Source organism: Dermacentor andersoni, chromosome 4 (genome assembly GCF_023375885.2).
Source record: "Dermacentor andersoni chromosome 4, qqDerAnde1_hic_scaffold, whole genome shotgun sequence".
In the NCBI taxonomy this organism is placed as follows: Eukaryota; Metazoa; Arthropoda; class Arachnida; order Ixodida; family Ixodidae; genus Dermacentor; species Dermacentor andersoni.
Window position 1 is genome coordinate 92,923,878 of NC_092817.1, and position 27,015 is coordinate 92,950,892.

The window sequence follows — 27,015 nt, forward strand, 5'->3', positions numbered from 1 at the left end:
GCTTAACTTAACGGCCATTTTCGCCGACTGTTTTCGGGTGCACGAACGCGCCGTCTGGCGAATGTGATGTTGCTTCCGCATCCGCTATCGCACTTCGCGCGCTTTTCGAAAATGGCCCCGCCGACCGTACTCCTGCAGTTCTTGTTAGACGATGAAGAAGTAGAAGGCCTTGACGCGCGGCGACGGAGGCAGCAGCAGCGGCGTACGTATGCGATGCAAGCACACCGTTCGCGCCAAGCTCAAAGCGCGCCAACACGTTCCCGATCTCGCTTGAGAGCAGCTTCAGACGCCCGGCTGCGCGGCGGCGGGAGGAACGAGTGGGCAACGAGAACGGACTTGCATCAGTGGAAAGAGCAGGAAACACGTCATCTTTCCGGAAGCCGTAGCAGGCGTGCGCTCTCGCGCACCGTTTCTAGGATGGAGCGCGTAGAGCGCGCTCCGCAATCACGCACCGGAAGTCGCTTTTTAGCCGTTAAGTTTAAAAGAGCGCACTCTGCTGGCTCGAGCGCGCTCGAGCGCCTTAACTTAACGTGCCTGTTGACGCCAGGCTGACCTGGAATCGCAGAGCGGTCACAGGTTGGAAGATCCTATGCTTGGGACGTCTATTCTAAATCTCTGTTGATGAAGAGCAGAAGAAAATGGGAAAGAACTTGTTACGAGATGCGGTGCCCCGGTGCGTTTTCTAAGGCAAGCATACACTAAGAGCACGCAAAGAAAAAATTACGCAAGGCAAAGGAGAAGATAATGTGATCGCTGTACGCACCTATATGGTTTTGTAGCTGCGCAATGCACATAAAAAAAAAGAAGAAAAGAGAGAGAGAGAGAGAAAGAACTTGTGTGTTGACCCTCATCTGTGTTTGGCAAACTTATGATCTTTGAAATAAATAACGATAAAAAGAGATGCTTCAAATACATCATTAGGAAACAAGCCTTCGTGCGGTAAGCCAGCACTGTTGCCTGAAGGAGCCCAGCTCCTGTTTTTGAAGAACCTCACAGATGCAAGCAACGACTGTGGAAGCATCTGATTGACGAAAATACAGTGTCAGATGGGTGCAATGCTACTGTAAATACCACATTCTCACTTAAGATATCACGTTCACATCATTTCTTGTGCAGCCCGTCTTGCCCTTATTCGCATTAGTAAGATCTTGATGAGGGCTAGTTGGTTCATACTTAGAACTGAGGTGAAACAGCGCGAAAAAGACGAGGACACAAGGAAACAAATAGTTTTCGCGCTGTTTCACCTTAGTTCTAAGTATGAACCAACCAGCAGCGCTTGTCTGTGGTATTTGTTTCCTTGTGTCCTCGTCTTTTTCGCGCTGTTTCACCTCAGTTGTAAATGCCCTTATTCGTGTAGAACGAAAACTAAACAAAGCAATTTCACAGAAATGAAAGTCAGGCTCGATACATCAGCGTTCGTTTGCTTTGTTGGCTCTTTCTTTCTTTCTTCCTTTCTTTCTTTCTTTCTTTCTTTCTTTCTTTCTTTCTTTCTGTCTTTCTTTCTTTCTTTCCTTTGTTCTTTCTTTCTTTCCTTCTTTCTTTCTTTTTTCTTATTTGCTTTTTCTCTTTCTGTCAAATGGGCGCCTCGATGGAGTGCTTCATATCTTACTACGCATAAACACTTGGGTTATTACGATTATACTTAGCTCCATCTCCCCATTGAATTATCCCTACATTTGCTTTTATTTCCTATTACACGAAACAAGAAACTGGAGGGAAAATTGTGAGGCAAAAGGAAAATGTCAAAGTTGGGCATTGTTGCACAGCTGAATGCCTTGTCGGGATACATAAAGACGAAAACCATAGGCAGCACAAATTTAATCAAGGCTGCCGGGCGAAACCAAAACATGTAAGTTTACTGTCAAGTACTTTGTTGCAAGAAAGGCGGAAGTAAACTCAATAGACTGCATTGAAACAAATCATTATTTAAGGCACCTAATGTAGGAGGGTTTCGCTATTATCGATTTTTCTTTTCTTAGGTCCCATAGTGTAGTCCTGTGCTTTTAAGGCAAAATACTTCCAAGTATTTCTTCTGTCGGAGTTTTCGTGCGGACCACAAATACGACACGTGTTTTTTTTTTTTTATCGCTCTCTCCGCGGTTTCGTCCAACAGACTTGTGAAAAAGCGAGAAATACCGACAATGAAGCGACAAAACTGGCAGTGAAACAAAATACCACGGGTTTTAGGAAAAAGCAAAAATATACACATCTCGCTAGTGAGCCAAAACAAAGCAGACGCAGAATTTTTCGATGTTGAGCACTTTGTTCGAAGAATATACGAAGAATTCAACTAGGTGCTCAGTTTTTCAAAACTCCAGAATCGGTCGCATATTGCAGGTGCTCGGCAACTTTTCAGAAAAGAAATAATTTGTAGCCATAAATTATTCGCGAAAATTTGCAACGATTCACTTCGACTAGTAAGTAAACCAGAACGTATTTCATCTTTTTTCTGACTTCCTCAAGATGACTTCCAACATACACCATCAGTGTCGTCTGCTTAGAAATTTCATTCTGGGGCTTTTCTTGCCAAATCGATGACATGTTTCTGAGGCAAGACGTAGTGGGGAACTGCGGATTCATATTGACCACCTGTGTTGCTTTAACATCCACCCAACGCACGGCACTCAGGCGTTTTTGTCTGTTTGTTTGTTTTTAGTTTTTTTTTTGCATTTCTTTCCCAACGATATGCGGCTTCCGCGACCGGGATGCGATACCGCGTCCTCAGGCTTAGTACTTCAACGCCAGAGCCAGTACGTCACCACGGCTGGTCACGTTGTCCGTTTAGTGTGCCATATTTTCTCAAGTTTAGTCGACTGGTCGGTTCCTAGGGCTCCAAGAAGCCCTTAAATTTTAAGACTCTCATCCAAAATATGCGAATAAAGAGAAAGGACCCGACCAGTATAATTCCTGAAATAACACACCTCCTCAAGCTCAAAGGCACTGCATTCGAAGTCACTGCTCAACCTCCAACGCCTGAAAGGTCTGTCATTCCTATTGTCAATTTCTGCCGAAATGATACCGCGTCGGCTTCAACACATACTGGGAAAAGGAAGACCCACCAGTGACGAGACGTTTCCTTTAATCTGTGAAAGGAAGACAGCCGTTCGCACTTCACTCCATTTGTGTTGTCATTATCGTTGACAGCGAAGCCAGTAGACGCGATGTTCTGTACCAGAGGACATCAAACGTGGGATTCCTTTTCGACACGAAACACGAAGGGACTGAAGAAGGCTTCGCGCCGAAGCTGATACCAAGCAACTTGTTCAGCTTCACAGACAGCGGCTAAGCAGGCGCAATTCTCATCAGACGTCACGTACATCACACGCCGAGGCGTTTTCTAAGACATAGAAGCGTTCACTGTGCCTTTTTAAGACTGCTTCTCCGACGGGAGAGGCATCCCGCGGTAAGGTTTCTTGCGCAACGATTAAAAAGAAATGCTTGAGAACCCTGTTCCAGGAAGAACGCCAGTAATTCTTACACACGACGCAATGCTTCTTAGCAACGTTTCTTTATGTCACGCAATTTAATATGATACAAAGAAATGCTATGTTTTCCTTCATGGTAAACTCTGGACTATTGCCAGTTTATTCTTGGTTGTCAATATTTGCGGCATTATTCTTGCGTGTTCACATTATACATATATATTATATATATTATATATATTCCTATTATACAAAAATGTAACGCCAAGAAACTCTACTGCTATTGTAAGTGTCATTGCAAATGGACGTTCGTGCTTCTATACTGCCTTCGTTTTTTTTCTTTCTTTTTCAATGCGGAGTGTCACACAACAAGCTCTAAGCAAGGTCACGCAAGGTCATTTTTACATTTTCTGCTCACCCTAAAGAAATAATTGTTCGGCTTACAAATCCAGCTGAATAATGCTATACAATCTTAAATTATACCTTATCACGTCCACAATGCGGGGGAAAAAAAACCCTGTATATGCATATACGAAGGCTACGTCACCCGCAACAAAGTCCGAAGCTCCGCCTACTTGACGCGGTACAGGCGCGCAGCTAACGCGCAATTGGCGCGCACTTGGCGCGGAGACGTGCGTCCATTGACGCAACTAGAGGGCGCCGCTACCCACCGTGCACAGATGCTTCTGCGGTCGCGATCACGCTCGCGTTGCTACTTCGCGGTGCGCCAGAACCCTAATCTAACGGAAGAAGTGAAAACAAGAACGTTTAGCTCTCAAACGCGCAAATGAGGAGCCACTTTATAATGCTTCGGAACTCGATTATTCCCCTTAAGGAAATTTCGACCGTATGTCTTCTTTTTTTCATAATAAGTTGTTTTTGGGGGGTCCGCCAAGCAAACAGGTGAATAACGTCAGAAGGGCTGAAGAACTTCGAATTTCTTTGCGCCGTTAAAGGAGTGCTCCTTTTACGGCACAAGTGGGAGTTTATCGCAGACGTCTGCGACAAACTCCCACTTTAAAATCTCGAAATAACATGCTTGGCAAGCATATTTAGCGCCAGCGAACAAGGACAGGAGGCCGACGACAGCACAATCTCCACACAGTCTCCATTTTGTCCTTGTTTGCTGGCACTAAATATCTTTCCAAGTCAGTTTATCAACACGCCCAACAAATGACTATGTCGAAAAAATACTTTTTACTTATGAGCAAAATTGAATTCCGAATCCGCGTATCCCTACTAATACCTTACAAACTTAAATAATCCATATGGCCGAAGAACACGTTCCGCTTACTGTTAAAAAGAAAAGGTCGTTACCTGGCTTTCAGCTCTCGAAACAAGACAGGAAGGAAGCCATCTTAAGCCATCTTACACCAGGCCCTATCACGTCCTGCGCGTCTTCACGTGACTCAAGGCACCCGTTCCCATAGGTCCTCAAAATAAACAGAAATGACTCAGACTTATGCCTTTAACTTAGGGCTATCTCGCACTCCAGCTCATCAAAATCGGGTTCGACCGAGCTCACTCGGAGTCAGACCTCGCGAGCTAGCGACGCTCGCTCGTATTAAACTCGCCAAAGGTATATTCCGCCGCACTCGATGACGTATACGCACTCATCGGTCAGCGTGAGTCTCAGTGAGTCGATTTGTGAGTCTGCGAACTGCTACGACATTTACCGCGGCCATGTTAGACGCGTTTCGTAAAGCCAAGCGCGTCCTGCAACAAACTCAACGAGGACATTCGTGACGTGAAGAGGAAACACGTCTGACGGCATAGCACGTGTGCGGTTAGAATGGACGAAAAAGGCAGAAGTCGCGCCCAAAAGCGGTCATGACGACGCTGCCTCCGACACCATGCCCGAAGACGCAGCTAAAACGCATTGATCCCTTCAAATCCCTTGGTTTCACTTCGCAAGTAGAGAGTGGGGTCGCACTTTCAAATCGCCCACCAGTTGCTCGATCATCCTCTACATCATGTCGGGCGAGGGACTCGACGAGCAAATAGGAAACATTGTTTTCCCCTTTCCCGCACATTGCCGCAACCCCTTCCCTCGGCCTCTAGCTACTAAGAGCAGCAGGCCGTCACCGCGTGCCCTTATACCATATATTTAAAAACAATTCGTCTCTCACTCTTTTTCCCTCTCTCTCTTACCTTCCTTTGCCAGTCTTCTTTTTTTCTTTTTTCATCCCCGTTTACGCTTTCTAGTCCTTTCAAATACCACTCTTACCGAGCGTAACTTGACATCATGATTATGTATGTGCCTAGTGCACGTACTATATATCCGCAAACTTTGCCACACTAACGTAAATTTTCAAACAGAACCATAATTTCCTCTAGCAAAACCCCCCATCCGGCAGACTTCTAGAAAAAAAAATCGAGGACGATTGAATTTGGTGTTTTCAGTAATACAGGATATTTTTTTCAAGGGCTTTATTTTTCCGGCCTTTCTTCACTTCAAGTAAATGTACGATTGCATTGTTCCTAGAAGGTTGCAAATGTAATAAGCTACGTTTCTCGTAAAGCAATACCGCAGGGCTCGCGTAAGAAAAAAAAGAAAGAAAAGAAGTTGGTATATAGCGGAAACATTGACACACCGGAAGGAGCGAAATGTGAGCACTGCTCGTGGGGACTTCACATTCAAGAGACGTTCAGCGAAGCGTTCGTACATAAACAATGCATGAAATACCCGCTCCACGTTAAAGATGAGGTCTGATATCGACACAACGCACGTTTCGAGGTGCGCCTCATTCAATGAAAGCTCGCTGAATAATCTTGTTATTCGCAAGGCGGAAGTCCAGCGTTATCGATCATAAACATCTCCACAGAGGGCCCTTGAATTGTTGCCATTGTTTTCGGACTAAATTTTGTAACTCCACGTTCTATTCTGTCGACTCGTACCTTTGAAGTGGCTTTCTTTCTCGTGTATGATTGAACCACCAAAGCGAGCACGTCCTCTTATATATGTGTGTGTGTGTGTGTGTGTGTGTGTGTGTGTGTGTGTGTGTGCGTGTGTGTGTGCTGTCTTCAGAACGTTGTCGTATTTCAACTGCTTGCATAAATCACAGCGCTAAAGAACCCACGAACACCTACGTATAACTTTTTCCGTTCTTGAAACTTGAATTCTTTTACGAGCGTCCTTAAAACGGGCGGCGCATGATTTCACCAAGCCTAACCAACGGGGCACCTCCTAGAGACATCGAGTCGCTCAGCGCCCTCTGAAAGTTCAAGTTTGCTGCGTAACTGAGAGAAATGCCCAAGAGTTGCGGAGCATAAAAGCGAGGCCTCTTGAGACGTACTTTTATCGTTGAGCGTTCTTGATAATACCTAATACTGATGTAAATAAGCGAAACCCCTGGAGACTCTCATAAGGCTAACACGGGACGCATGCGACAAATGTATGCACTGAAAGAAAATTTTATAGCGTGGCTGGGAATTTACACAGCGTAGGATGGATCGTTCTCACTGATATATTCAATACGGTCATTTCCACCGTCGAAAATAGCGTATACACAACACATATAAGAGCTTTACAAACATTCGTTTTGCTTGTTTGATTTAGGGAGGCGTTCATGAATCTTCGCCCTATTATCTTGGCCCAGCCTTGGGATCGCAGCTAATTAAAAAAAAAGTTATTCACGGGCCATAATAGCGCCCATATCAAATCTAATTTTCAGCAGTTTTCGTAATGAAGCAAATAAGGCGTTCGCGCTGCATGATTCGTTCTCACAAAAGAAACAAAAATTATAAAGTATTGTCCGCTTTGTGAACGTCTGTCCCTCGTCATTATGAAGTGCATCGACACAGTTTCTTGTTTGAGCACTGGACGGAGTTGGTTCGCGCGCAAAAAAGAAAAAGAAAAAGACATACTGTGGCACGACGTATTTCGACAATCAAATCGCGCGAAACTGAAACTGGGACGCTGCAGCGAAAGCAAAGCCGCGCCCCTCGAGAGGGGAGCGGCTTCTATTACGTTATATTAAGTTCTGTTACGTCATCAAGCAGCGGGGCTGCCAGCGCACTGCGACAGCGAGGAGCACGGAGCCGAAGCGCGCTTGCGTCAAGATATCAAAAAGCGCTACTGTAGGCATTTCGCCAACTTTCCCGCATCTAAATGAAAGTTTGCAAGGGACAAGTTGAGCGAAAAAACTAAAGATGACGCATTGGGCTACGCGTGATTAAAGGTCTGCATAATCAATCAGGATGATTAATAGTGTTCGTTAATATTTTAACGATGATAAGTGTACGGGCTCCATCGACAACTGGGCGTTTCTTCTCTCGCAGTGATGATGGGTGTGGACCTTCCGGACTTCATCCTGAACCGGAACCAGCCGTCCCTGAAGAACCTGCAGGCTCTTCGGCAGCGCCTGTTCGAGAGCGGCCGGAGGCGGTGATTCCCAGGAAGAACCGCGTCCAGGAAGCACCCCCGAAAACTCCTCGGACCGCGCCAGCCGCGCCTCTTTTCTCTCCCACGAGGTGCGACACCCGAAATTTCGCTCCTCTGTATAAGACATTTTTTTTTTGCTATATCGAACTAGTGCCTCCGGGACATTGGCTCTGAACCAGACGCTCTATATGTTCGTTACTGTGTTGGCTTGATGCTCGTTACTGTGTACGTTTGTGTTTGTTACTTGCGCATGCTGAGTGTCAGAGTATACTGTCTGTGTGCGAGGGGGTCATTTGATGCGTCACCACTGTCGCTTGGAGTAGCATGTCAGGCGTATGACCATGGCAAACATCTCTAGCGCTTATGACAGAACCTCTTGCACTCTCTCCCTCAGTTGAATGTTTATCAAGATTTTTCACGCGTGCAATGTATTTGCCATGTGTGTGTTCCCAATTTTCCGTTTCTTCCCGCCTCCGTCTCCCACACTGCTGGGTAGCAAACTAAGTATAACCTTCTTAAGCTTCCTTCTGTTTTTTCTCGCTCTGTTCGAAAATGCGTTTCCCTGAAATGTTCTTATTCATATCTCCTGGTTTGCTCATTGTTTTGTTTTCCGTCACCTATTAATTATTGTCGTGGTCATTCCCGCTCTTCTTTGTTATTTTATTTATTTATTTATTATTATTAATATTTTTTTGACACATTATGCCAGTTATATCGCTCAGACCTGTGGGTTCGGATTTTCGCAAGTGTGCTATGCAATGCCGGTGAGAATGGACGTCGACCTCGGACTCTAAGCCTAAAAGTTCCTTTCTTTTATTGTCTGGATCTATTCCATGATCCGTCTGAAAAGCGCGGCCTGAAGGTTGGAACACGTCACGCCCATCCTCGAGTGCAACAACTTCTCTATCCTCTTTCTTAAGATTTCCTCAGCAGAAATACATTTAAAGATAACAATAAAAAAACATAACGATAAAATAGGGTAGCCTGAGTACAGGTCTAGACAGTTGAGCTTGGAGCTTAGGTGGTTTTACTGACCCATTGTTCAGCTGCCATTCTATGCTGTTTTCCTTTGTTTAAGACATTTGCTTAGCTGCGGCAATGTAAAATATGAAACATTTTGAGTGGGAGCAAGTAAAAAGAAAAGATGGAGGCGACTGAAAAATTCCGAACGACTACTTTGGGAAGCATTTTACAAGCCTGAAGATCTAAGCTTCCGGAGATTCATCGCAATGCCCGAGACCTAAAGAAATATCCTTGCATTGGCAAACTTACACGTGGAAACTATAGCCTCTGTGATGATTTTTTCATTAGATACGGTGAAGTATGGGCGTGGACGGAGGTTCAATTTCTAAAACCTGGAGAGATGGTCTATTCCAATTGTACTTTCTTTTTTCTTGGTGCGTTAAGATTGAAAAGCGCGCCTTATCAAGGACAGCACTGATTATGTTGAAATTCAGAGAACTGAGCTTAACTTTGGTTGAATATACTTAAATCATTGACGCAAGGTTGAAACAGCAAAATACAGGCATTCTTTTGTTCCAAATACTCCATTAAGCGGGGCATATGAGTTTTGGAATCTTCTACAATACGAAGGATCCTTTTAAAAGCTTGTGATTTCTTGTGCTAGGTGTTACTTGGAAATACATTGCGCTGTTAGGTACATGGCTTTCAAGTGAGAAAATTAAATAACGAAATCACTCCCTACGTTTTTTTTGCTTCAGCTTTCCAACCCGCTTCAGATATTTTTCTCACATTGAGAAGTCTGATGCCTTTCCTTTACGAGAACCTCAACACTGTCCCTATCGAGAGCAGACATCAGCGAAGTTTGGGTCTAAATGATTTCGTGCATCGCCTCAACGCATTTACCTGAACGTGCATCTGTAGTTCAAAGTACGTCGATCTAGGTTTTAAGGCGGCACGTATTACAAAGCGCAAAGTGCATGTAGGTCACTGCAAGGCAAATTGGCATGGCCTAGAAGGGACAAATCGTCGCTTTCGTGCTCGAATTTCATTTTTAATCTATTATTCCGTCCAACGTGTACCTACTGCGGTCGCTGCGAGACACTTAAGCACGTGATCTTGCATTTCTCCCGTTTTCATCGCGCAGCGCACGTCGCTGCTGAGGGTCTAACATCTCCACGGACTGCGGTGTACGACGCTCGACGAATGTTTGTACCCCGTTGGTTGTGTGTCTCGACGGGATCAGGCTCATCGCGTTCAACTTGCTTTTCTAGTAGTACCTAACTTACGCTCACGTTTGTGCCTTATTTCTGGCTTCAAATGACAAGACCTCACACAGAATTTCTTCTATTTGAGCATTCTTAAGTAGCGTGACCTGTAATGCGCGTTCTGCTTTATTCTTTGAGATTTGTCACCTTGTTCTTTCTTTCCTCCCGTTCTTCCTACCTTCCGTTTCAATGTTTCTGTCTCTTCCTTTCTGAAGAGTAGGCAGGAATTGTGCCCCTTCCGGTGGCAGTTGCCATATGTGTTCAAAACAATTATTATTGTTATTATTATTATTATTATTATTATTATTATTATTATTATTATTATTATTATTATTATTATTAATCACGCACTCTGCTACCTACACGTGAAAGTAAAAAAAAAGAAATGAGACATGTGACCTTTCAAATTAGGTGCCACAAAAAGCACTGTATTGTAAGCTCGTGCACGCACAGACGTGCACATTAGGCGCACACAAAGGTGTGCAGGCACACGGATACGGAAATGAGCCAGTCAGATCATAACACTGAGCAGCTAGGCGGAACCGCTACCAATACTGTCTCTGTGCGAAGGAACGAGGAATAAAAGGCGAAAAAGGCAAGACGACGGCGGCGGGCAACGAGCTTTCGATTTGTTTCTGGCGTGAGTGGTGGTCGCGCGCTGCGGCAATTTCCTGTTTGGCCGGCGCCACCGAAGCCGTATTCGCGGAGGTCTCACAATGCGCGCAGCATCATGTCTTTCCCGGGAGCCTCGCTAGCTGTAAGGGCTCGCGCGAGTCCGTCTGTAAACGGCACGCATTGGAGCCAGATCCTCCCGCTATTGGTTACTGTGGCCATCAAGGCTTGCACGTCTGGCAGCGAAAGAGCGCGTTATTGCATCTCTTTTCTTAGATTACCTTTTTTTTTCTTTCTACCTCTCTCTCGTTAAGTCACTCTCGTGTTCGGGTTGGCGGCATGGAACAGGCATGAAAAAAGAAACGGGGAATCGAATTGCCGAGTTTTGTATTTAACGCACGCGCGCTTTTCAGCACGCCGAGTTCTCTTTAGCAGCTCGTAAACTGAACCCGTTACGACGCGCAACATTGCATTGCAAGGGCCTTCGCCCCTTTGCAGCCTCGTTGCAACAAGAGAGCCTCGCAATAGGCAAATGCATGAGTCAAAAAAAGGATGCTGGGAATACTAAAATAATATCAGATCTCCTGAAACACTTTCTCGCATCTTCTCTTCATGCATACTTCAATGAAGCTTCAAATTGCAGTATCTATCGTTCCGTGCTGCAGTAATACGTAATTTCTGCGTCTGCCCTTCCTGCATATCAACGTTCAACGGTGATATCTGTCTGCTCGTTTTTTTTATTGCGATAACAATTATATGGACACTACAGACGCATTTCGGCCGTCGCCATCGCCGTCGGCGTGAGGTTCCGTATGAGTGAAAGCGTGTGAGGGTGAGCCGGCCAACGCGGTTCAATCTCTTCTGCGCAGGCCAGGAATGCGGCCCGGATGCGTGGCCTCTCGCGTCGCGCGAAGCAGGGGAGTCGGGACAGGGAGGAGGGGCGTTCTCCTCCGGCGGCTGCTAGGGTGCCTCGATGTCCTCCTTGCCTGCCGCTCCATACAGAGCGGCGTCTACTGCGGCGTTGGCCACGCGAATCGCGGACGCCGTAGTAGACGCCTACGGCAGACGCCGTAGGGACGCGTTGCCGGAGCTCGTGTATCTTGAAAGCCATCTGCGACATGCCCAAAGTGCGCCCCCGCGCAGGCCTCATATTCAAAGCGATCTGCGGTCTTTGCAGGGTGCGCGTAGTTCCGATAGCTTCCTATGCGCTGCGCTTTCGACGTTTTGTTCGGATTGAAGCGAGAGGTGCATGAAGGTCCATTCGCTTGCTGCTGCCGCGACTCCTCACTCCAGAATTTTCACAGCGAGTTTCCGCACTCATCGAGAGAGATGGTTCATGTTTATCTGTGTGCGTGCGACACCATGCTGGTTAATTTAGTAAAAACAGGTTGGCAGGCTAGTTGGTTTGAATCCTTGATAGAATGTGCAAGCGCGACCGAACGAGGATGTAGAAAGAAGCAGACACACAAAGACAGCGCCGTCTCTGCATGTTTGTTTCTTTCTACGACCTCGTTGAGTCACGCTTACATATTCTATAATTGTTAAGTTAGTTGGTAAGCGAATGTTTACAAGTTTATACGGCCGATAACACTACTCTTCTAACTTCTTGCAGCTATCTACTAATTTGCTATCGCAATTGGTGCTTCGCCTTTCGAGCGGAATTGCGAATTCTTTTCTTTTTTTTTCGCAAATGTGTTTTAGTACACGTTCCTTGCTTCTTGTTGGTCCTTTGGTGGTTCTTTTTGTTGATCTGCTGTTTACGCTCTCAAATGTTGGCGTCAAAGCACGTGCAAATCACAAACCTAAATATGATGACACTCAAGGTGCATTTCAAGTTACACTCTGAATGGTGGCCTACGCAAAGAGCTTGGGGCAGTCCGATGCGCAAATTGGGAGAGCCTGGGAGAAGACCTGGTGTCTCGCAGTCCTCAGACTACTGACTGCCTTCGGGGCAGCAAAAGGTGGTGATCCGCGCCGCGATAAGGGTAAAGGAAGGTCACGCTCGAATTATGGCAACATGAAAAAAAAAACGGCAAACATACAAAAACAAGATTACAGAATAAGAAAATCCTGCATCTCCGTAGCATCTGCGCATACTATACTTACACGTCGGGGGCTTACATTCCCTTTATCTTCTAATTTATTCGCACTTCGTTGCTCGAACATGTGTCCATGTGCGTGAGTATTTGCGTTTTCTCGCGTGCCGACTAAAGAAACCCATGCGGACCTCGCAGACATTCTTGGGAAGCCATGATTGCGTGTGCCGACATAGCGTTATTCCAATAGCAACAATTCTACACACGTATGGAGGAAGACAACAACGCGTATAAGAATGTAGTATTTCCGACGTTGATAACATCAACAACCTTACAGTACACATGTTACAACAGGCATTATCTATGTAGAGATGCACACTTACGTCTTAAATTCTACAGAATATGCATTCTCTCACAGTCAGTATCACTGAAGAATCGCTAATTCATTCTGTTTGTGCTGTGTAGGCACTGCCCTTTATGCATAGGAGGTTGAGAGCCCGCCAGAAAGCTCACAATGAGGCTTTATTCACTGACCTTTCCGCGCAGTCGAAGCACAATTGAACCTATCTTAATAGTAAACGGTAAATAAGTTACACCACGTAATCTGAATAAATTGACGACCATCGCTGCATTGCGCAGTCGTTGCTCAGTGGCCGCGTGCCTGGCGCCGCTCGACAAAGCTTGACGTGAGGCCAAATAGAGCGTTCGAAAGCGTCTCATAAATCGGAGGTCTTGTTTCCATAAGAACAAGGCATAACTGCCTAAATAAAAGAACATATCGTTTTTTTTCTTTTGTTTAGGAAAAGAAATGTATCTCAATTATGCATGCCGCAGTACGCTGTTTGCCATACTGAAAAAAATTGTTCGGATTATTTGTTTAAAGGCTAGGAGGGAAAACACTGAAGCTTGATACATAAAAACGTTTCTATAATGAAGTGCTCGGGACGTCAAAAATCCTTCCTTACGCAGGGTGTTAGGATTGGGGGTTCAATCCCATCGCTCGTAACCCGTTGTCAAGATTGGAGTCCGGCATGAAGTAGAAGGTAGCTGGCCCATGCCGTCGTCCAACTTATCCACGCTGAGGACGTTGATGAAGGGAAGGACTGCTTCTCATTGAGAACGAGGAATATGGGTTTATTTACAGTATTTACATGCAGTTCATCAGTCTAGCATGACTGCGAGAGAAAGTACGTCAGTCTAACATGACTGCTTGAGAAAGTGTGCTGAGCATCCGCACAACAGCGGTTTTTAAACACTCGGTCCCCCTCCCCCTCGATTCCAATATGACGGAAACGTTCGTCCAGTCATCGTAAACAGGCCGCCTCTCCGCGGGACGACTTACACACACACAGACGCGCGCGCACACACACACACACACACACACACACACACACACACACACACACACACACGCACGCACGCACGCACACACACACACACACACACACACACACACACACATACACACACACACACACACACACACAGGTTCATGGTCCGGAACCGACGTCACATGGACTTCATAGAACTCGGGGCTTACTGCAAGAACGGTGCGTGGGAAGGGGTCTACGTCGACGCTCCCGCGGCGCTTCCCCGCTCGCGGCAGACCAGGGCGGTGGTGAGTGCAGGTACAAAGCCTGCTTCGTCGAACCCGGCTCCAGCGATGGAGAGGGGAGGACGCGCGTATTGTTCTCGACACAAAGTCGACTTAGTCACGCCGTGGCTAGAGGTTTGCGGTGACGCTCCAAGAAAAGATGACGCCCGCGGTCGCAACTGGTTGGCAAAACTTGTACGTCAGTGGGCCGTTCTTAACAAGGGGAATTCGTTGTAAAAGTTGCACAGCATACCACTCACGATTTAGCAGGCTTAGCACGCTGAACAAAAGAAAGGATTTAATTAACTTGAATCATAGAGAAACTGAGTGAAATTAGTCACTGTTCTTTTTTTGCTGACCTTTTCTGTCAGAATGTTCAACTGCAGCCAACCTACTGTACCTATGTTCACAGTATGATCTGCGACAAAACGCAGGAGCTATACACAAAGTAAAGCTGCAGATTACCGAATGCCGCGGTCGCCTCCCTTGCCGTCACAAAATTCCTGGTTCGTTTACAGGACCGTTATCACTGTTTCCTCCGTTGACATTGGCGTCCTTTCCGCCTTAGATAGTTTGGAAGACGCCATCGTTCATCGGTTATAATTACATCCTCACATCGTCATCAACTGCGACGTATTCGTCGGCTGTCGTACCCGCGGATGAGTTACCACAAACTGCGATACGAGTAGAGCAGCAGCGGAGCGAGGATATTTTGACTACGCGCACGCTCGTCGAGTGCGACGCTAGTGCTGCCGTCAGCGCTAGCGCAGAGTGCACCTTGGGGATGTTTGCGGGGGGAGGGGGCGGGGGGTGAGCAGTGGCGGCATCGCAACACGTTCGTAGTAAAGCACGAAATCAGCCATTGGGGGCGCCTAAATTCCTACGTTGTGCAGTCAAGTTCGCTGTACGGTCTCCGTTAAAATGGCGTTCGCAATACATATAAAATATGGGAATTCGGCCGCCGCATAAGCAATCCTTCGTTATACAGATGTTTTTACCTGTAGAGGCGTTCGTTGTAGAGGCGTTCGACTGTATCGGTAACTAAATAAATGTGAGTGACTCGGCGTTCGTTGAAATTTGCACCCGTTCTACGGCTGGTCGTGCAATGCATTCTACTTCCGGTTTCTACCGAATGAGAATAGTTTGTGTCCAAACCATGGCTGTCGTGACGTGTTTCCGGTTCGGGTATTGTCTTCCGGATCGTGTGGCCCACAATATCACTGCCCTTGGGATGGGTGTTTGCTACTCCGTAAGAGCCGTCACCGCGGTATGCGATTTAGACACGACCTATATGGCCCTCTCGTCCTATCCCCTTATGGGGATAGGACGAGAACTCCAGGGCATTGTTTTTGGACTTGAGAAATGTAGGGGTTGCGATTCCGCCCATTTTGATGTATGCGTACATTTAGCACCGCGGCGTCCTGAAATTTCCAACAAAGCTTAGGATTCGAAAACATATGAACAGTGCATTGTTTTCGTTCTGTGAGAACTGCTGTTTTCGGAAAAGAAAACGGAATAAATAGGGGCGTTTATTGCACTCTACTTCAACTTGAACCCTCTTAAACTTGAACCAGCGGCTTTAGAGTTCCATTCTGCATCAACGAAAATCGCTGAATCACTGAATTTGTGGTGTGTGATATTCCTAGCACTGCCACAACATCAATTCACTTGCCACCGTGGTTCACTGACACATTCTTTTCCTAATCACGAGACCACTTTGGCCAAATTGTGGCGAGGATAGAATGCGGACACTGGGCACATTATGCTTAGAGAGGCCAAACTAAAGCCAAATGTCCAGTAGGACTTGACCCTTTGGAGAATAGACAACAACTGCACGAATTCATTGCTGCAGCATCTGCATCAAACAGGGCTGCACGCATTTATTTCACGCCTCTTGCTGCATTTCTTTTTATGTATGTCTTGCGTTAAGTACACCCAGAAAAAAAAAGGAGAAGAATGCGCGAGCGACTTTTTAGGCATCTGTGCTCGAGATGTGGCTGCTGTTTAGGAGCATCGGGCGTCCGAAAGTCAAGTTCATGGCTCTTTCGGTCTTATCTGCAAAATGGTACCTGGTGACTACACGGGTGATAATGAAGAAAAAAAAAACGTATCCTATCACTGATGCAATTTCGTTTGAGCACAGGCACGCAAAAAAATCGTACAAACAATTGCGGCAATCGGTGCCTTCCTTAGTATAATAGCACCAGGGAACTCGAAGCTTTCAGGAGCCCGATTCTTGGCCTTATGCGGGATTACCACGACAGACTATTTATCCTATTTCGCGGAATTCATTCCCTGTGACCACGTTAACTTTTCCTTACTAGGCTGTCATCTAGAAAGAGAGAGAGAAAGCAAGGACAGGAAAGGCAGGGAGGTCAACCAGTAGAGCATCCGGTTTGCTACCCTACACTGGGGGTGGGGGAAAGGGAATATTTTTAAGGAAAGTAGGCTAAGTCAAGGAAGTCGTGAACACAAGATTCAACAGCTTGCCAGATAAGCTTTTAAAGATGTCTTTCTTGCATTTCCTAATAACAAAGAAGTTGAAAATAGCCCGCTCCGTGTAATTGTGACATTATACTGCCTAAGCACACTTCACCGTCCTCGCACGAGCCCCAGTACTAGGAACGTTATAGACAAATGACTTAGCGTGCATTTCATCAATGTGAATAAAACTACAATGGCGTCTTTACCGTAAATTCGGTAAGCCAAAACTAGAGCTAGTATTTGCGTCATGGTGTCTGCAGAAGCCTCTTCAGGCTTTGCTCATTGCTGATCTTTCAATGTCTTTGTCGTTGCCACATAAGTTCCATTCTCCGCGGCCGTCTTATCCGACAAGACATGCGCATCCATGTGAGGAATGAAGACAAAGTCGGTCTAAACATAAGGCAAGAATACAAACAAAACTGCTGCTTAAGCTTGTCGTCTTGCGCGACGGCAGAGCATAGAGCTGGTCTTGTCAAGCTTGCCAAGAAACCAAACGTACGATAGCCTGCGGTCATGACGAAACGCAGTTTGTCCCGACGGCCGGGCGCTTATGTATGGTACCCAATTTTCTGTCGATAAAGAAAAAAAATGTATGACAGGTCGCGAGAAATGTGTCTCAAGCACGTCAAAAAATGTCCGCCGATACAATAAAAAAAATGTGGCTGTGTGCTCCTTTCGCTGGGTAGCTGATGCCGGCTTAAACTCCTTTAATATTGCGAACTCATCGCTAATATTCGAAGCGTTGGTTTCAACGAAGCCCACGCTTCGCTGCGCTCACTATATAGTTGTGCTGATTAACCCAACAACGTTGTTCGTTCACGTCATGAAAAGAGGAGGCACTTCCTTTGTGCATTCCAAAAAAAAAATAGACGACACCGCAGCCGCGTTTTAATAACATCAGGTATTGCATTTTTTAGATATATTATGAAAGGAACATGGGCGCTCTTGTGTGGAATGTTAGCGATAGAATGACTTTCGCTTATTTACTGACGTTTGCTTGTCCGTGAGGGTTCTTGTAGTCTTTACTGTGCTTTTCTTTACCCATGAGCTGGTTCGCACTAATGCATGCCCTTAGAATGCCTAGTGTGTTTTTCAGTGCTTTGTTTTTCTTTATTCCTTTTTCTTACCTGCGATGAAGTGTACCAAGTACAACTAAACGCGCCAACTTCTCCTTTATATTAATATTAACAACAAAAAAAGAAGAACAAAACCACATAAAGGCTCGTACCTATATAAGCCCCCAGTAAGGTTTCTCTTCCACGGCACGCTCATCAGCTTTCTTAGAATCGATTCAAGTTACTGATACTGATACTACTACTGATTAGTTAACGGTTTGGGAACTTGGTAGCACATGTAATTTCTGCAGGAAACAGAACTCTGCATTAGAGCAGTTACAGCTTAACAGATGAACTTGCAATCATATTGATATATCACCTATTCTTATTTTTTCAGACATGGCCCATTCCTTCGAAAACCACTTCATTTGACAAAAACTATCGACGTGGATCAGCGATGAAATCTTCTTGATCAAGATTCTTCATTGAAAGGGTGCGACCCTGAAGAAGGGAAAGCTTTGAACATCCAAGAAGAGCTACCTAGTTCTTGGATTCTATTTAAAACAAAAATACGTAGCGTAGGCACGACAATCGATGCGAGACGAAAGGGCACACAGCCGTGGTCGCTAATAAAGATCGACGACGTATGTGATAAGAGGAAACATATGAAGAGTACCTTTACGAACAAGAGTAAGCCAGTTTTGTTGCTGAATATAGTTGTTAAATTATGGTTCGGTTGAAAAGAAAGAAAAAACAATAGTGTGTTGTGTACTGCAAACTGAGTATGAAAGTCTGTTTTGTGCGGCTCTTGTAACTATGTGCTTTGTGTTGCCAAAAAAAAAATGTTGCGGTGTTGTGTCACGTCAAGCGAAGTCACCGTTGTGTGCAGTGCTGAGTAAAGTCATTGTTTCGTTCTTGTTTCCATTGCATTGTGAATAAAGCACCAATTAAACTAGTGTTTCGAAACTGATTTGGTCTATATGCTCTGTGTCTTAAGATCACTACGCGTGTTTCCCTGGCGACGTTTCTGGCGATTGTGAGCCCCTGTCACCATCCAAGAATACAATAAAACAGTTGTGCTCTCGAGTGCTACAGCTCAGTTTAACGTTTCCTCTGAACGCCATAGCATGACAAAGCAAGATTTGCTCCTAGTTCAAGAAAAAAAAAACGGGCGTACTATCAGTCGTTCATGTCTAAGAAGGGCGTAAGATTGGAGTGCAACAAATAATTTGTCCATACGCACGATCTTTGTCGCATCGAAAGGTCAACTGCGTGACAGCATGGGCAAGCTCCATCGTCCATCGTTGTTCAGCTATAGTTGAACCATAATTTGTTCCATAATACACGGTTGTTCAACTAAAATTATAATGCGTAATATAAATTGACGGCACCTTATTGAGAAAATTTTATCGTGAATGCACATGGCATAGTTAAATGCCTGACTTCACATCGTAGAGGTTTCAGCTGTAACTATAGGAAGTTAACTACAAATATTTTAATGAAAAGGACAGGTACCAGGCTGTGAGAGACGTAGCAACAGATAATGTTCGTGTTATGCATAGTAACAATAGGTTGAGCAAAGTTTGGCAACAGCAATAGCAGTGACCGCCAGGCGTTCTGAATTTCGTGAATTTAGAGTCAAGCTATTAATCTGCTACGGTAAGTATGGTTATTTCTATTACCTTTAAGGGGCTTAGGGGCAATAAAGTCTAGAAATTTAGAACTAAACAGCGTCCGTGTTAAATAATACTTGCACATACGTTTTTTTATTTATTTATTTACTCGAGAGGTTACGCGTAACACATCTTTCTATGTGTTATAATGTTGCCACCACACTAAGACTGCATACAATTTCTCTTGACACATTCACTCATAGTACTACAGCTTAGAAGTTAAAAGCAGCTGAAGTAAGAAACGTGGAAGGAGAGGTTTAAACTCGTATTTCAGTATGCGTTGACACAAACTTATGTGATGACAAAATCGATTTATTTATAAGGTTTCATGTTCCCAAGCAACACTGGGGCTATTCGCCACACCTTTGCGGAAAGCTTCGGATCAATTTTGATCGCCATACGTTCTGCAACGGACACCTCATTTTTGCATGTCGCTCCCATCGGAACGCGGCCACCACGGCCGGTGATCAAACCCGGGGTGTCATGCTCAGTAGCATCATGCCATAGTGACGGATTATGGAAAGACGAAAATACCTTTGCCAGTGAATAAATTCTACGGCACTTTAAGGAGTCACATGCATCACGGCCAAGAAGCAACAGAGATGCCACTTGGCCATGACGGTAAGGAAATGTGAACGCTAACAGAACCGGTGTTATATGAACAGCTTGAAATAAAGCTGTACTGTGAGAAACTCACGAAGGCGATTCTATTCAGAAAAAAAAAAAATTGACACGGCGGGCGCCTGAATCACCGTGTTTCGGCCAACTACACAGCTGCAAGGATTACAAAGTGGGCTAATAAGAAATTGAGTCCACCTGCCTGATAAAGAAATTATAACTGAGGAATGAAGATAAAAATGACAATCTAAACGATGAATGACGTCATGTACGAAATAACAGCTGCCCTTACAGCCACTTGCCAAGTAGGTTACCTTGTAAAACGTTCACAAAGGCCCGTATGGTCTGGCGAGTATGTCATCAGCCTGGCCAGTTGACCCAAGGAACCTTTTAGTGGCCTACTGTACAACCTCGCCAAGAAGGCGGAAAGTGACTGTCACTATCGGGAGTACTGAGGACACTTTGTCCCTGTTACAAAGTGCCAAGAACAGTGCTCGTTACCGCGCTCGAAAAACTGTACAATCGCCCCTTTACAGAGGAAGAAGCTCTAGGACACTGGTCAAGACGGACTTCGGCACTCAAGGCCTTAAGGGCTTTGCTGAAGTATTTAAGGACATGCGAATTGTGCGACCATCATTGAGTGTTGTAGCGCGAAGTATCGCGTTCCTGTGTGAATTTTCCGGTTTCGTATTTTTCTCCCTCTTCTTCTTTCTCCTTTTATTCCCATTACCCCTTTCCCCGCCACAGGGTAGCCAGCCGGTACTTACACTTGCTAACCTCCCTTTCTTTCCTCCCCTTTGTCTCCTCCTCCTCCTCCTGAGGACAGACACGAAGTACATGCTCTGTTGCCGCACTCATGGTGCACTCGTAGCACTCATCCTTTCGACCAATTTGCAGCTTGGTAACATGCAATAGGTTCGTCGCTAAACTAAGCGTCAGAGACTGTGGCACGTTTTCATGGCTTCTCTGGAAAGTAAATGATACCGTTAACACATGATAAGGGCCAGGTGAGTGACGATGGCATTCGCAAGCGCCCACTGCGACCATGATGACATTGTGACGTCAGGCATGACAATAGAGTGAGTGAGTGAGTGAGTGAGTGAGTGAGTGAGTGAGTGAGTGAGTGAGTGAGTGAGTGAGTGAGTGAGTGAGTGAGTGAGTGAGTGAGTGAGTGAGTGAGTGAGTGAGTGAGTGAGTGAGTGAGTGAGTGAGTGAGTGAGTGAGTGAGTGAGTGTTTCGGAGACCAAGCTGTTGATGCCAGAAAGTGAGCGGCCAACCTACTGCAGGTAGCCGTGGCCCTGTGTTGATAGCCTGGGCCTGTTCACCAGCCTAAGCTGGTCCTCAGGTTTTGGGCTTGCCACCTGTGCCTCCCACTGATGTTCTGTTGCTCAGTGGATGGGCGTTGTCCGGGGGTTATTTTTGTATTCAGAGACCATGTAGTAAAGGGTGTTTGGTGTATTACAGAACTGGAAGTCTCTTGTAAATGTTGAAGGGTACATTGCGTGTAGTAGAGTGCCGCGGAGGTACTTGTCCATCTTAAGTCGGCGTAGTATGACAGCTTCTTCTCTGTTAAGCTTGATGTGTGGTGGCGGATATGCCCTCCTGTTCTGCTTGACAATAAAAAACATTTTATTGAAAGCCCCATTAGTAAAACACAAACTAAATACAGGAGGCTGCGTCGAAGGCATTTCTGCTTCTACGAAAACATCCGCACCTGTTGACGCTCTTATGCTGTCAAAACTTCACACGAAGACGAACAAGTAAAAAAAATGGGAAGATTGAAACATACTGTAGAAGCAGTCGTGGATGCCGTTCTACCAGTGCGCACATAGCGTGTAGAAGCACCCACTCATGCGAGAATGAGTATTGTCTTGAAGCAACCCAACGACGTACAGATATAGTTCGGTCATCACAGGAAGGCAACATTGTGCAAGAGATGTATAAACATTCACACTGGTGTGCTCCTAACTTCTTCACATGCGAAATATATATAGCGGTGGTAGCTTGCTCAAACCAGCGAAATACGCATAAATGTCTATCTACCTGTGCGCGAAGCGCAGAGTGCCGGTGAACAATGAGGCTCATATCGGTTTACCAGACGGAGTTGGTTTCGGAGATATTTGCGCAAGAAGGCAAATTGGAATGCGCACTCGTGCTTTTCTTTACTTCAGGTGATAAATCTTTCTTAGATTAAAGCTAGAGCTCGTATATTCACAGGTGCAGTTCCTCGGCCTTACAAACTTTTCAACGTCCAAGGAACAAAAGCACATATAAACGACAAGAAGTAATACGGTTAGTCTAAAGAAATATCCTTCTTGAGTGAGCAGTCACGACAGGACTGATTTTACTTCAGCAATGAATTATCAAACATGTATTATGAAGCAAATTTCTTTTTTTTACCATCCTTGACATTTTTCGAAGAACACTTACTTCGGAGAAGATTCAGGCAAAACTACCCGAGCGTTAAAATCAGCCACTGGTCAGTATATGCAAGAATACCACAGGTCAGGCACGCCAGTTCATTGAAGTTTTTTTTGCAGGTGCAAATATGCGCGTACTATAGAAAACGCACAATGCTTACGCTTCACGTTGGTGTACCTGTGTTCATTTAAAAGAGTGCTCAGGGTCTCCATGCCATAAGTGTACCGCCAACGACATAAGCACATTAAATACTTCCTACGTGAATGCACTAGACCGTAAAACTGACCCTACTCAGACGGACAATGCGTAGAGGTAAACCGTGGCTCATGTACGCGGGGTTTGAGCGGACCCTTTCAAAAATTGTTAACATTGCCTGTGGCAGATAGCACAAATCTAATCCATGAGCTGGTCTACTCGAAGAGGCAGGCATTACTTGCAGACAAAAAAATTGAAATGAATGATTGACTAATCAACAAAAATTCACTAAAATTAAAATACATAATCAACATCAAAAAAATTCTAATTGCGCTTTTAACTAATTACCTTACGGTAAATATTGCAGTTTACAAAGTTTAGCCGGGGGGGGAGGGGGGTTCGCAAGGCGGATCCACTTGAAACGAATTCTCAGGATGGCACCAGTTTTGAGATATTAATTCCCGAACTTTACGGAGAAATGCAGCAGTGCTCCGATTTCGTTTGTGCTTCAATGCATCACACAACGCTTTTGTTAAGAGAGTAAGTGGAACAACAGTGCATTTTGATCGCAATTATAACGGCGCATATCTTGTAAATAGTGTCGTCCACACATATATTTTCAAATAGATATGCTTTGCAGTCGCACCCGCTAGAAATTGTAAATTGCAATATGTGCCATGGGGCAATTAGCTGAAAACTCAATTACTGGATTTTTCTTAGCTAGTCAATAATTCATTTCAATTTTTTCTGCAAGTAATGTCTGCCTCTTCGGGTAGACTAGAATTGTGCTATCTGCGACAGGCAATCTAAAAAATTTTGAAATTGTTCGCTGAAAGACCCTGTATATCCAAAGTAGCAAACCAGTAAATGATCACATATTCTAGAAAGTCTGACAAGTTATCATGGACTGTGTAAGTAAAAACTTTATTGAAAATAAATAAAGTAAGGAACGATAGTTGGGGCCCGTATTCCACGGCCCCACTGGCACGAGCGTCTGTCTCGTTGGGCTTAGTCCATAGTGATCATAGAGATCAACGTAGTTACAAGGACACAGAAGCGGTCTAGCCTCTGCTCCGAAGATTTTCGTTGAAAAGGGACGACGAAAAATAGGCTCTTGCGTGAAACGCAGTTTTCTACTTCTCTCATTTTACGAGTATTCTGGCGTGTTTTCGGGAGACGCCACTCCCGAGACCTTCGGCGATGGAAGTGGAGTCAGCTAGACGTCCTCAGGAGGCAGACGTCACAGCGTCAAGCGCTCCGAGGAAGCGCAATCAACTCACGAGCGACACAGGCAGCGAGGACACCCTGCTCTACTACTCTGCTTCAGATCTGTCGGATGACGGTGATTACTGGGCGGTTGGTTGTAAGGCAAAAACGAAACAGGAGAATCGTGACTGCTTCCTCGTCTTCAACTGGGACGACGGCGATGGCAAAGAACAATTACACGGCTCATACCATCCTCTCCTTGCCCGAGAGGTCGACCGACAATCTGAATTCACTAAACAGGTAAGCCATATCTGTCACACTAGAAGCTTTTGTTCCGAGTGAGATTAGGGACGTGAGAATTTACACCCGTAAGAATATCCTAGCAGTCGCTGTCAAGAACAGAGCAGCGCTGGATATCTTGGGCACAGTGAAAGTACTGGGCTCGACAAATGTTCGCAACATAATACCACAGGACAGCGATACTTCCTCAGTTGCCATTTATGATGTCGATGGGTCAATAAAAGAGAAGCACCTGTCTATATTGATTTTGATAGGGTATGTATTTATAGTAATTATAGTCCGTCGTCTAGGAGAGTCACGTTGTGTGAAGATAACCCTCAAGGGAGGAAGCTTGCCGCCACACGTGAAAGTTGCATTGTTTTCGTCATCCAGAGCGACTGTTCGTTCCAAGACAACTTCAGTGCCGTAATTGTTTGAACATCGGGCATTGTCAGCGGCATATGCAAAACTTCGACCGTGTGCCCAAAGTGCCCTGAGCAACACAGCGCTGATGCTTGCCGTGCGACTGATTTCAAGTGTGCCAATTGCTCTGGACACCTTGAAGCATCGCCGAAAGACCGCCCGAGACACAAGACAGAGCTGAAAGTCCTCAACCTGTGAGAGACAACTCAACGCACAGAGAGGCCGCCGCCAAAGTGTCGTGCTCGCCGGAGACGATCTTTGTCTACTAGAAATACTGAGACCATCGGGAGAAAGACGCTACTTCCTGCAGCTGGTGCTCCCAGGTCAATCAACCACACTGACAACACGGTGTCTGGTGACGCAGTAAACACGTCTACTGCAAAGGCCTGGCCTGCACTTCCGGCATTAAGTCCTGCAGTAGAACAAAGATCGATAATGGGCTGCCGACGAATAATGACGGCACAGATCGCGTGCGAGGTTAAGACAAGCAAGTGATCGAAATAATCAAGTCTCTAATGAAAGTCATTTGAAAGTCATTTGATAAATGAAAGTCAGTTGATAAATTACATGCAGAGCCATTTGCTCGGGATGCACTGCAAGTGCTGGACGATCTGGATTCGGTTCTTGCCAGGCCAGAATAGCAAACACAATGGCTCTACCACCTCAGCCGTTCTTCAGACAAGTCAAGGAGAGAGAGAGAGAGAGAATGAAGAGGAAAGGCAGGGAGGTTAACCAGATATGAGTCTCCGGTTTGCTACCCTACACTGGGGATGGGGGATAGGGGTTAGAAAGATGAGAAAGAGGGAAACGAAAAAAAAAGAAAAAAAAAGGAACGCGCACACATGGAGACACACACACAAAAGGCGTTCCAGTTAAAGACAAGTCAAGGAGAGAGAGAGAGAGAGAATGAAGAGGAAAGGCACGGAGGTTAACCAGATATGAGTCTCCGGTTTGCTACCCTACACTGGGGATGGGGGATAGGGGTTGGAAAGATGATAGAGAGGAAAACGAAAAAAAAAGGAGAGAGAGAGAGAGAGAATGAAACCTTTATTTTAAGCAGTGACTTGGCAGTCGAGGTGGGAGGGTCCCTTATTCCAGGAACCCTCTGGCTTGGATCGCCCTCCGGGCCCGGGCGACTAGTTCGCGCTGGTCGACCAGGTCAGGCTTGGAGATCGCAGCCTCCCACGTTTCAGCGAGGAAGTTTTGGTCTGCGTCTGCTGGGGCTACTAGTGGTGCCGCTGTGGTGGTTTCTCGGGTTTTCTTGCATTGCAGTAGGAGGTGTGCCAGGCTGTCTGGCACGTTGCAGTGTGGACAGGTGTAGCTGTATAGCGTCGGGTGGAAATGATGCAGTAAGCTTCCATGGGTGAAGGTATTGCTCTGGAGTCGCCTGTAGTCAGTGCCTTCGTTTCTCGTTAGTTGTGGATGTGGTGGAGGGTATACCCTGCGTCCAAGGCGATAGTGCTGCAGTAGTGCTTGATAAGTTAGCGGTATTGTTTCTGTTTCCTCCGCTGATTTGGGTGGGTGGGACATGCCTAGATTCTCATGCGGGGAGGCCCGGTTGACGCTTGCGCGGGCCGCGGCGTGTGCCGCTTCATTCCCCTCGAGTCCCTCATGTCCCGGAACCCACATGATGCAGGTGTAGGGGGGAGGAGTGTCGCCACGTTTCAGTATGTTGATCGCTTTTATAGAGATCCTGCCCTTCATGTAGTTACGTGCTGCTGCTTGAGAGTCGGTGAAGACCACTATGGCATGCTCACTTGTGTGGGTGGCGAGTGCTATAGCGGCCTCCTCAGCTGTGTCGGCGCGTTTGGCGAGAATGGTCGCCAACGCCAGTGTCGTACCCTTGTGGTCTGTGACGCTGATGGCGAAGGCATTTCGGCCCGGATACTTGGCTGCGTCCACGTAGCGCGCCTGCGGGTCGTTACGGTGCTTGCGTCTGATGGCATTTACCCTGGCGAGCCGTCTGCCTCGATGGTGTTCTGGATGCATGTTTCGAGGTATCTGAAGAACTTGTAGACATTCCCGGAGCTTCGGCGTGATCTTTTCCTTGCATTCGTCATCGTGTTCTGGGTTGGTTACGTAACCTGTGCGTCGGAGGACTGCTCGGCCTGTGGTTGTTAGCTTGAGTCTCTCGATCTGGTTGATGAGGTGCGCTTCCGCAAGTTCTTCCCAGGAGTTGTGAACTCCCATGCGAAGCAATCGGTCAGTGGAGGCGGTTGTCGGTAGTCCTAGGGCGAGCTTCGTGGCCTTTCGTATGAGAAGGTTTAGCTTTTGTTTCTCGGCTGTCTTCAGGTTGAGGTAAGGAGTTCCGTATGTAATGCGGCTGTAAAGGAGGGCTTGTACCATTTGCAAAGTTTCGTGCTCTTTGAGGCCATTGCGGCGATT

At 45.9% G+C, this 27,015-nt stretch overlaps 1 protein-coding gene across 1 annotated transcript in view; it reads left to right on the forward strand.

Annotated features, from left to right (window-relative positions):
- Positions 1-18,785, forward strand: part of LOC126536491 (uncharacterized) — a 134,616-nt gene extending 115,831 nt beyond the window's left edge. Inside the window, exons 3-4 of the mRNA XM_050183484.3 lie at positions 7,704-7,895; positions 18,213-18,785. Of these exons, the coding sequence (XP_050039441.1) occupies positions 7,704-7,813 (110 nt within the window). The 3' untranslated portion in view covers positions 7,814-7,895; positions 18,213-18,785. The remainder of the gene's footprint in view (positions 1-7,703; positions 7,896-18,212) is intronic.
- The last annotated feature ends 8,230 nt before the right edge of the window (positions 18,786-27,015 follow it).